Raw genomic sequence first — 12,671 nt, forward strand, 5'->3', positions numbered from 1 at the left:
TAATGAGATTTCGTCTTCCTTATAGAGACATTCAAAGACTTAGGGTTAGGTATGGATCTACAATCCATATTGAATCTTTGCTTCCCGCTCATTCCTTGCACTTTTCTTATTGGCTGCATGCCTTCTCCATTCTTCTTATTGGCTGCATGTAGATTGCATAAGAAATACAAAATATTCGATCTTATCATTTAATCCTTTGAGATTCATCATATGTCGGTCATGAAAACGGTTTACATATGAATCAATGAAGTTACAAACTCATATGTACATTCTGTGTTACTCAACACTTGCTGATTCCAGATGCTCGACACTATTAACAAACTGGCTTACTCGGCTCCTGTTGCATTTCTGTATTACTCGGCATCATCTGTGATTCGGCACTTGTATCGTGCTCAGCACCTAAAGTCATTCGGCACTTGAACTTCACTCGGCACCTGAAGTCTTTCCTGACTCGGCTCATGTTGTGGCTCGACATACATGGTGTACTAGGCTCCAATATAGAAAGTGGTTAAGTGTATTGGCACTCAAGTGTCAAAAACCATTATGAGGTTAACAGTTTTAACTACCTAATATGAGAGCAACAACTTATCAGTTGAAACTTCTTCAACTCAAGAGTCAGGAATTGAGAGATATTTATTATGTCAAATTTGTATGAGTTTATCCTATTTTTTATGATGTCAAACTTTTTACTTAACAAGATTTAATTTTTACTATACTTATGAAGAACCATATATTTTTTATTCTTAATAAATTAAAATTTGAGAAAACAATAAATTTTCTTTTTCAAATATTAAACAAAATTATGTCTAAAAGTGTGTCCCCACATTATTATGTTCTTCCTAAATGACAACTTTACAAAGAAGAGCAAGATCAACGACAACAATTTTATGCAACCCAAGGAATGGCTGAATATTAGAATTTATTAATTTTTTGAAATTTACACGGCAATGAATTTATAATTTTAATTAAATATTAAATAATAATTTAATACCCATCTTGTCCGTGGGTAGACGCTTTCATAAAACTTGAACTATACCATTGCACAAAATAAATTAAGCCAAATGGAGGCCTGCCGCAAAGGTAAGCATATATGGCAAACATTCTGACGTGTCTTACCCCAGAAAGACGTGGAGAACAAGTAAGTTCGAATGTTAAAATATAATAAATAAAACATATTCTTTGGTCGCGGAGCAACGACTGGATGCTTCCAGCGATAAAAAAAAATAATAATAATTAGGACGTGGCTTCGGGGAGAGGAAAACAAAACAATTCTCCGCTTTCCTCAGTAGGGATAATTCCACGTTCGGGGGCTATTCATAAATTGAAGAAAACAACTGAATCTCATAAATTGAAGAAAACAACTGAATCTCAGATTTTCCATCAAATATAAGTTCAATGTCTAGAAAAATGTCGCGTCGAGTAGAGTTGGGCAGCAGCAGTGGAAATAGTAGTAACAGGGGGCAGAGCATAGTCGACGATTGCGGCGTTCACAGAACAAACTGCGGTTACTGCAAATCCGATGCACGCACTAGTATTGCCCACGGTAAGTTAATAACCTGTCCCTTTGTAGGGTTTTTATATTGTAAAGGAGCACTAATTGATCAAGCTGTATCTCGTAGGGTTCATAGTGATATAGTTAGGTTATGAAACAAATTGCAGCTTTGGGTTGGATCAAAATACTTAAAATACATGTTAAGTATTTATGGTGGGAGTAGACCTTGTAGATTACTGTTGCTTGACTCCAATTCAATCATCAAGTGTGATCTGGTAGTTCACTGCACAGCAACAAGGACTGATTAAAGAAAATGTAAATCCAAGATTATCTGCACCATTTAAGTTAGTTAAAGTATCAATTAGAAAGAGTTGTGTTTGAGTCTTCTCCAATTGGCATGCCCATGCAAGAAGATCAAATTGAGAACTTGGCAATTTGTATTTGTTTGAGCTTCTTCCAGTGGAGTGGATATCCATGATTGTAGAATTGGACAATTAGTTTAGATGAGAAAATTAGACTGAATAATATGCAATCCTCTGTAATATAAAGAGGTAATGTAATCAGATTAACTAATGTGTCTATGGAATAGATTATGAGATAAATGAATAAAGTCTCGGTTAAGAATTTAAAAAGTAAAGCTTCAAGGTTTGAAGCCATGACCGGATCTCCTTCCATTTTCACTTTTATGTATTGCTCAAATTCAGTAGCCTTGGGCTTTGACCTAATTATCGTATTTATAGAGTAAATCGTACATTGCTTATATGCTTTTGCTCGGAGGCACCCAATTGTGTCATATTATAAGGTAATTCTAGAAGTAATATCATCATTTAGTGTTCAAATTTTGTACCCTTGGGTATCAACCATAGTTCCAAGTCATAACCTTGGTAGTTCTATTTTCAGCTTAGGCTCAGAAACAAATACTGTCGAGGACTATCCCATGATGCAAATCAAATTGGGAAAAGATTCAATGTCTAATATGTTTTTGTGTGTATAAACACAAAACAAACCCAACACGAGTTTTTGCTTTAATCAAACTCACAAACCCAAACCTGAACCAAAATTAGTAACTAAGATAAATAGAGCTAAAGGTTGATGACTGAAAGTTCCAAACCAATTGGATTGCTAACCCTAAATGTGTGCAACATTAGCATATCTCAATGATTATGATGCTGATGATGTCTATGAAGCCACATAATTGATTGCTCGCATTATTATTTTAATATTGAACATTGACTATATCGTTCATTCAAGTTTGACAAATTGACATTGAAGTATTATTATTAATCTTTATAGTGGTTTTGTTTATTCTATGGTGATTTTGTATATTATATGATGGTACTGTTTTTGAGTTGCATATATGTATATATTTATGATTTTTATATGCTTTGTATGCAATTAAGCTAATAACCCAAAACAAACTCAAGCTTGGAAAACAATTTGTTATATCTACATACTTGAATAAAAAATCAAACCAATAAATACATTATTTCAACAAGAAATTGTAATGTCTCTTTTGGCATATTTGCCAAACCAATTAAATTCACTCAAAATATGACAGTAGTTTTATCAAAAATTGCAATATATTCATGTCAATAAATCATAGCACAATACCCAAAGTTGATCAAATAAACAATTATCCAGAAATACTTTCCAAATTCGTTGAACTCAAGGATCCCATGTCCTTAGCATGTCAAAGGTAAGAAAAAATCCCTATACCTCCAAACCTTATCTCACCTTGTTAGATAAGATCATGCCCAGTCCACAAATACTATTAGAATAATATTTTCATAGTTATTACTTAAAGTTCACTTAATGTATCTTTAGTCAAGCTTAGATTCTGTTTACCGCATAGGGTAAGAAGTTTAACACATGTATAACATGATTCAATTCAGAACAGGTACTTTATTCATGTATGCACTTGCAGATTACAATCCAATTACAATGACTACAATGATCAATGATGATTCCAAAGTCCATCTCGGATGTGTACATATACCTTTCCGAAGGGGTGACTCAAGCATCACGCGCCCGTTCGGATACTATTCTACCCGTCAGCTACACTATACATTTACCGACAGCATCATCCCCCCCAAAAGAAAAGTCGTCTTTGGACGACAATACAACAAAATTCATTAACAAAATTTTACGAACAAAATGTATCAATGCACAAGTACTAGACAGAGGGATGCGTCCCTGGCGTAGTGGCCGTCTGCGTCCACAACTTGTTCACCTCTGCCCTTAGCTTGTAGACCTGTTCTTTCCTGATTTTCAGCTCTTCCTTTGCTTCCAACTGGAGCTCTAGGGCTGACTGCATCATCTCTCCAACCTCTCCCAATTCCTTCTCATTTTTCGCTACCATCTTCTTCTTCTTTTTCTGTCGTCAACTGTTCATTTGCTACTGCTAACTGTTCTTTTGCTGCTAACAGGGCTGTCCTCTCGGATTGCTAGGCCGCCCTCTCCGATTCCCAAGCTGCTCTCTTTGAAGCAAACTTAGCAGTTGACTCCTCCTGAGCTCTCTCAGCTGCTAGCTGGTCCGCCTGACTCCTCCAAAGGGTGTAGTATATCTCCCTGTGTAACCTCGCGATCTCTTGAATCAGTATCTCAATCCGACTCTCCATCTACTATTGTATCCGTTAGCACCATACCCAGAATGCCCATCTCCACCACTGTTGGATGTCTACCTGTCGTCAGTGCTAGTTACATCGGATTTGTTGTTGCTGCCGTGGCTGTTTCCTTACTATCCTTTGATTCCTCCGTCATTCTCGGGGATGGTGTCATATTTATAATAGCCGTACGCAGCTGTGGCATGGTGAGAAGAAGATCATTTAATTTAATTGGCACTTCCATTTGCATTATCTGTTTCACCATGCTTTGTTCCGCCAAGTTTTTTTTCAGAGTTACAGTAGCGTCTTTTACTTGTGACTTCTCTGCTATCATCTGCTTCTCTATCTCTGCTCGGGCTTTCTGTAACCTCTCCTTTTCTTCTTCCGCATTCGGATATTTTGCCTTCCTCGCCTACTCCCGTGTGATCGCCAACACATTCTCATTACTTGTTTTAGTACTTAATAAATTTACGCTTTGTTTTGGACATTTTGAATTTTCATGGTCCCCTGGACCACACCATCTGCAAAGTAGTTGCGGTGTCTCCTTCATAGTACAACCCCTCGCGAAGTGACCCCAAAGATTACATGCCCGACACTGTATCATCGGCCGTCTACTCGCATCATATTGTATTCTACTCTGGCCTCCATTGTTATTGTTATTGTTTCCACCCCTTCCGCGTCTATTATTATTTTGATATCCACTTGAAGTTGCATCATCGCCCGCGTTGTTGCTATTGCTCGACGCTTCCTGCGTTAGTAACACCTGTTGGTGTCCTTTTGTTTTCAAGTTAAACGGGCACTCTTTCAGGGAATGCCTCGCCACTTGGCAAATGTCACAAAACTACTTCTTCGGGCATGAACCCTTCGTATGGCCGTCCTCCTTGCAATCTATACACCACAGTTCTCCTTTCACTGTATCTGGATTCTTTTTCAAATTTTTGAATTCTTTCATCATCCGCAGCATGTCTTTCTGTAGCGCTTTCACCTTCTTGTTCGATTCCTCATCACTGCTACTACTCTCCGAGGATGAATCATCCGAATCAGAGGACTTATGTTTCTTCTTCTTACTCGTCTTCTGTTCGCTTTCCAAATCCATGGCACGAGTATACGCATCGATGTACGATGCCGGTGGTACAATCTTCATTTTCTTTTTAAGAGCCGGCCGTAGCCCCTCCACGAACCACCATTTTTTCAACCCATCCGTTGGTTGACTCTCCATCTTTCCGATCAATTATTTCAGTCGCTTGGCATAGGTTCAGACTGTCTCATTCTTTCCTTGTTTGGTGCTGTAGATTTCTGCCACTATTTCATTATCATCTTGGAGTAATCTGAATTCTGCTATAAATTCTTTTTTAACATTCTCCCATGTATTAAGTTTCTGAGCACTAGTGTCAGAAAACCAATCTATCGCCACACCCCGTAGGGTTGCTGGAAATTGTCTTACCTAATCATCCTCATCCGTCACACCATTTGCCGTCCATATGGTTTCACACATTTTACAATGTCTGATAGGGTTTGCTGAACCATCACCGTGAAACTTGGGTAATTTTTCTTTAGGGCTAGCCATCGTTACTTGTCTTTGATTCTGAGGTACTTGTGTACCTGCGCTGTTCTGGATTCCTGCGTTGTTCTGGACTCCCGCGCTGTTCTATGCTCCAGCGCTGTTCTGTGCTCCAGCGCTGTTCTGGACAACAGTCTTGTTTCCAACAACTGCGTTGTCTGGTGAGAAGTCTTCAAGTGACGTTCTATTCTCTGCCTATATCCGCTCGTCTGGTGTATCAGGGACGAAGATATCACTCCACGCTCGTGCTCCCTCGGCACCTTGAGCCGTGTGAGTTGCTTCCCTTCCGTTCGGACACTCTCCCCTCGGCATATACAGGTTAAGGAATTCTTCCCTTGTTTCCTCCACCAAATTCAAGCGTTGTCGAGTTTCTTCCAACAATTCTTCTGCACTCCTCAGCCTATTAGGTGAGTGCACTCCCTCTGTCTGTGCCTCTTCACCCCTTCGGTGCCCCTCGGCAATCTGTTGAAGTCTCTGTTGGCGCTCTGCTTGATGTGTTAAAATTAAAATTTCTTTTGCTGTACTTAGTTCATTTTTATCTTTTACCTTGTTCCGATCTTTGTTTGGCAAATTCGACATTAATCTTCATATCATTCCTTCATTCCAAGTACGTCTGGCAACGGCGCCAAATGTTTACTGCATAGGGTAAGAAGTTTAACACATGTATAACACGATTCAATTCAGAACAGGTACTTTATTTATGTATGCACTTGCAGATTACAATCCGATTACAATGACTACAATGATCAATGATGATTCCAAAGTCCATCTCGGACGTGTACATATACCTTTCCGAAGGGGTGACTCAAGCGTCACGCTCCCGTTCAGACACTATTCTACCCGTTGGCTACACTATACATTTACCGACAATAGATTCTTTATTTCTGATCTGATTTAATGACTCTTTTTTTCAGAAACGTCATGTCTGTAATTTCTTTATATTGAGAATTCCATCTCGATTTTTAATAAAATGAATTGCCATTTCAAAATCTACCTATAATTCAAAACTGATTCTTTGACGTATTTGTTTCTGTTCTAAGTTAAAAATTATCTCTCTTAGAAACGTTTTGTTTGTACTCCTTTATATGGAGCAATTCATCTCCATTGTTAATACAACGAATTACCATTTCAAATACTACCTAGAATTCAAAACTGATTCCTTGATGTAGTTGCTAGAGTATCGCACAATAATTATTTTTTAAGGATCGATAATCAATCCCTTAATATTTGAAAGCTTCATAAATGATTGATTCTTCGATGTATTTCTGAAGTTATTTATATTGTTGAGTATATTTCTGTAATTCTGCTCAGAATTGGCGATCTGATTTGTTTCTATTCCCTGTAGATGATGCCTTCTTGAATGACTCAATTTCCCCTTTTTGTCTTAAATTGTTGGGGGAAAATCACAAATATTAATAACATCATAACCTTTACAAGGGTTGCATCCCTTTGCTATCAATTGCTGCCTTAGTAATTGCTGTAATGACTTTAAATTTATTTTCTTTGTACGTCTTAAGGAATCACTGCCAAACCATATTCCTTACCTAATCCCCGTCGACTCATTGAATTGCCACTCTAGAATCCTAGATATCTCTTTTGTCAAGGATAAGGTAGCGATCTTTTTTTAATAAAGCCGTGATTCGCCCAACATGCCAGGCCTGTGACGGAAACAACCTTAAGATCCAAGCCATCATGCAACATCAACATACATCATAAATTGCCACTACAAAGTCATAATAGTGCAAGATTATGATTTCCACCAAAGGTAAAATTTTATCGTTAAATTGGAAGCAGCAGGAATAAGCCTTGCAGCAAAGGAATTCAACCAACTCTGCATTCAACAAATACGGAGATATCAAATATAAGGCAAACTATGCCATTCACTAAAAAATGATATGCAACAATGCCCATTTTATTACATTGTATATAAATTGCAATAAAACATATCACTTCTTAGCATATATGTGGACTAAGTTTCATCAATGATATAGAGGGGTGCAACCAAAAAATGATAACTGCGAGTTTATAGGAAGTTTTAAGTTTCATTTATAACTTTTAAATATAATAATTCTATCTCTTTAGCTTTTCCCCAATAGGCTGCCAGTTCATCTTGATCTGAAAGCAATTCAAGCACATTCTCCATCAACCACTCCATAAAGACCAACCAATTGAATTAAATAAATGCATAGGAGTTAGTGTGTGTACATTTCAACTTGCACATTCACTTACAAGAGCAAAATGACTACACGGAGCAAAGAACTCTATAACATTTTGACTTCGCTGCTTCACTTTTTGAGGAATCACGTAGCTAGCAACATAGATAACTAATTTAAATATATTTTCATATTTGTATTTACTATTTATACATGATAGGTATATAGTTAATTAGTAACTAATATAGTATAATCTAATTTTTTGATTATTATTTACCTAATAGATAAAATTAACAAATTAATATCCAATATATTAATAATTAATAAACAGGCTGGCTTATTCTATCTACTGGACCATCATTGGTAATCCCTTGATTTATACCGTTTTCTCTCTATGTAAGTCAGCAGTTAATGGCGAGATCGTTTATTTATTCTAGCTTGATCACCTTTGCTTGTGATAGTACTCTTGGACAAATGTAACTAATTTATCACAACTGTAGCCATTAGTTCAGGGCTTGGCAATCACTATCTATTTCTTCTTCTCTTGCTTTAGTGAAGGACAATCCTCAACTTCAGCTCAAAACAAGAATGAATGGTTTTTGTGTTTTACATTCAAATGAGGTAAAATGAATTTGCTATAGTGTTTCAAATGGTGCAGATGATCTGGGGTTCACCATTTTTTCTGGGTTCACCCTATGGTTGCTTCTTTTACTAGGAATTTGGATGATTATGAAGGGGTTACTTCCTAGGACTTGGAGAGTTTGAACCAGACCTAGATCCAAGATTTTTTCAACAAATTGGAAACATTTCATGTCCCCCTTTTCAAATGTAAATAAATTTATCTATACTATTTAAGCTGGGCATGAAAATTCCCATTTAAGGGCAACTCAATAATAATAGTATTATTTATTCCAATGGATTAATATAGTGCATTGGGGACCCACACCCATATATTGATGTTCAAACAAGCAACACTTGCAGAAACCCCATCTTGAGTAAAACCGTGCCTCTGACATCTGCAGCCCCAGCCCCAGATGAGAGCCTACAACAAAATGGCTCATAATGTATTATCTTTATTGTATATTCACATTCTTAACTAGCCACCCTACTAGTTGCATCTATTCAAACTGGATTTACAATAGTGTCTTGGATTCCCAAACAATGGAACTGAAAACTAAAAACCACCACCTTCGCTGCCGAAATTGTATCACAGTCAAAGCAGCACCTGACCACCTTTACCCAGCCTCATTGCCCATCACAACTTCCTCTTCCTCCACTAGAGTATTTACCTAGTAATAGTGTTTGGTCTCCACTTCTATGCAGCTTTATAGGAAATTAAATGCCAGTTCTAGCCTATTTGCCCTGCACCTGAATGTCCATTTGAACACCACAGACCATTAAAATCTGCAATGGTTGGTGTTCTCCTCACCCAGCTTTGGCCGCATGTGTCTATCTGGGATTAAGCATTGCATGGGGTGAACAAGAAACAAACAACCCTTCAATTTCCCCACACCACTTCCTTCAGACCATTTTGACACCAACCTCTTCACCATTTCCTCTGTCTCATCAATGTCCCAGAGCATTGTTGTAAACTTTGAGGCTACGTTAGAATTAACTCTACAATGCCCATTTCCTCCCATATATTCGTTGCCCAACACTTGTCAAATGGCATCTAACACTATGCTCGCCTGTGTCCTAAAACTCTCCATCATCCTCTACTCTGAAACATTCTGTAGAATGACTTCTTTTTCTTTCCCAGCAAACAAAGAGAGGAGTCCAGATCGTTTACTCTCTCTTCACACAAGTAACAATGTGGCTGCCAACATGCACCAACTGCTTATAAAACCACTTCGCACAAGTTTTCTTATGTCATCTGTCCTTCCCCAGCTCACCCTTGATCTTTTAGTATAAAAACTTGCCCCATCTAGGTGCACAAAGCAAGCGAGGGATTATGAACTCAAATGATGTCACACCTCTTTGCATCACTCTATCAATGATGTACCTCAACGGCCAGATCATCTGCAACCTTAGCCACTTGTTCCACTATCTCATTCCTCTTTTAATAGACATGCGATATTATGAATTCTTAAAAAAAAAAAATCTTCCAAAGTCTGCACTAATACTTCCCTAGCTTCCAACTTGGCATTTGGCACATTTTTATCACATTTAAAACAATTTGGTAGTTGCCTTACAGATGGAAGTGATCATTGGTAATGTTGTTGGTTAAATTTTTTGTAAGTCACTAGAACTACAACTTACAAAATGGGAATTTTAGGCAACGATGTAGTGAGATAAATCTCTCCTCTCAGCAATAGGGGAGGTTCCCTTCTTACCTTAGGTGGCTACAATAGAGACCTAACTGGAATTAACAAATGGGTAGTTCTTTGAATCAATTCCTCATTTTTTAGGAATGATAACAATAACTATTTGAGAATCAACAAAAGGTATCTATTGCTATGATAATACCAGTGGCTTAGAAATTGACCCAAGAACAACTTCTAGGACAGTAGTTACAACTTGATTTGTGTGATTAAGAATAAGAGCCCACAGTCTCTTATGATCAATCCTCTTTGAATAAAGGATGAACAACTAATAAGGCACAAAGTCTCTTATCAACTATTCAATTTAAATGATGTACTTAGAATCAAAACACAAAGTCTTTAACTCTTCGTACTTGTGGCCACTATTAACTAAAGTAATCTTGTTTCCTAAAGCTCAAAGTCTTTAAGAACAACACCAAGTGCTCAAACGCTTCACAAAGAGAGAAGTAACAAACATGAATTAATCAATTCAACATAAGAAACAAAGATTGATTCCAAGCCTCACAACACAAACTTTGGGAAAACTTTCTTCTTTATTCACGTCAGAGATTTGCAACAAGAAATACAAAGCTTTCAAATTACAAGCCTAGCCTTCTTCTATAAAGCAAAAGATGATTATTTACAATGAGCTCTCTCCTTTATATGGGAAAATAGGAGAGAGAAAAGTGGAGGGATAAGAGGAACTCCTCAACTACTTTGACTTATTCTTAAACAAACTCCTAACTAACTAATTTGTCTTATTCAAAATTGCATGCCTAATGTGATTGCAATTTGACTACATGAGCTTATTGTATAGGGACATGTTAAGCTTTCTTACAACATAATTGCTCTTTACATGTAATCTTTGTCATCGTACTCTAAAACATATGGAAAATTTGAAATGTTCATAGAGTCTCAACTACAACTTCAGCATCAGGCTCACCAGTGTATTCAACAACCATAATGATCTTTTGATATGTACTTGTTGCTTCCAAAATTTCTTTGATAGAAACTTCCTTTTCGCTCTGTAGTTCATCTAGTGAACACTTCCAACTTGCAAATGCATTCATCATATTGATATTGAAATCATTTGCTTCGAGCTATAAGCGAATTGCTTCAGTGAACCCTGTAAAAATATCCTCCTTTTTCTTGAGTTCATTGTTCTCAGTGATAATTCCACATGACAGCTTGTAACATTCACTGATTATGTCTTCTTGCTCATTAATTTTTATTATGGCTACCTTCGCATCTTTCATGAGCTGTTGCAAAACTTGCTCTTTGTTAATAATCAGGTGCTAGTAATCATGATACATCTCTACAGATGAGATAACCTCATAATCACACAAAGTATCCAAATCAAACTCTTTCATGCTTTCCCAAGCACCAATGTCTCCATCCAACAACTCTAATTGTCGTTTAAGTGATCTGAATATCATTTAATTTGGCAATAGCTTCCTTTCCTTTCTTCAGTATCTTGTAGATATCTCGAATGACTCGAATACCCTGTGATTCAATACTGGCAGCCCACTCATCCCCAATTTGCAGCTTTCTTTTGATTCTTTCTGTAATTCAGAGGAAGCATGTTAAACACTTGAAGAAGATTTCTTCATCTCTTCAATTGTTTTCAAAAGATGTACATTTTCTCTTTTCAACATATTTTTCTTTTCCCACAACTTGTCCTGGTTCAGAACTAATGAGTCAAGTGCATCTTGAGCATCTTGTCTGCAGCCCAAATATTACGGAAGTAATTGGTAAATACTTGCTTACTATTAACAGAGACCAGACAGTCAATTTATACAAAAGAATGAGACGATGTTTCTTTAGGAAACGATTGTAAAGAATAGAAACATTCTATTCTAGAGAAAGCAAAAAAGAAAGCAAACTAAATCTAATAAGATATTTACAATAGATAACCATTAACTAATAATAGACAACTTATCTATTATTGTAATACCCTCCCTTAATGGTTAATCTATCTAACACACCAAGTTGTCCTCTGAATTTGACAAACCTATCAGGACCAAGAGGCTTGGTGAGAATGTTTGCAGTTTGATCTGTGGTAGGAACATACTGCAAATCTATAGTCCTGTCTTCAACCAATTATCCCATGTAATGACAGTGAGCATCCACATGCTTGGTTCGTTCATGGAAGACTAGATTTCTTGCTAACTTGATAACGCCTTCGTTATCAACAAACAGAGTAGTCAGTCTTGCTGGTGACATCTGCATATCCCCAAGCATTCAACGAAGCCAAACAACTTCACATCGTGTCTTAATAGTCCCTCTCTATTTGGTCTTTGTAGAAGAGAGAGAAATTGCCCGTTGCTTCTTACTAGGCCATGTGATTGCACTGGATCCCAAATTGAACACATATCCAGATGTTGACTTTTCATCATCAATAGAGCTTGCCCAATCTGAATCTGTGAACCCACTGAGTTTAGGATTAGAACTGTGAGAGTACAGAAGTCTATAATCTGAAGTGCCCTTCACATAATGAAGCACACGCCTTGTTGCCATCCAATGATCAGCCTTAGGAGCTATCATAAAGCGTGAAATATCGCT

The 12,671-nt window shown here is 37.2% G+C and overlaps 1 protein-coding gene across 7 annotated transcripts in view; it reads left to right on the plus strand.

Annotated features, from left to right (window-relative positions):
* Positions 1-1,181: 1,181 nt before the first annotated feature.
* LOC149543979 (arginyl-tRNA--protein transferase 2-like) overlaps positions 1,182-12,671 on the plus strand; it is a 74,343-nt gene continuing 62,853 nt past the window's right edge. For 3 of the 7 annotated variants that reach the window (XM_089798621.1, XM_089798624.1, XM_089798618.1), the window contains exon 1: positions 1,182-1,543. Coding sequence is in view for 3 of the 7 variants with exons in the window: in XM_089798618.1 (XP_089654744.1) it covers positions 1,396-1,543 (148 nt within the window). In the remaining 4 variants the exon portion in view is untranslated. The remainder of the gene's footprint in view (positions 1,544-12,671) is intronic. The other 4 variants (XM_089798622.1, XM_089798617.1, XM_089798620.1 and 1 more) reach the window with 3 other exon arrangements.

Source organism: Cupressus sempervirens, chromosome 8 (genome assembly GCF_028749045.1).
Source record: "Cupressus sempervirens isolate cs-2001-9-10 chromosome 8, ASM2874904v1, whole genome shotgun sequence".
Lineage (NCBI taxonomy): Eukaryota > Viridiplantae > Streptophyta > Pinopsida > Cupressales > Cupressaceae > Cupressus > Cupressus sempervirens.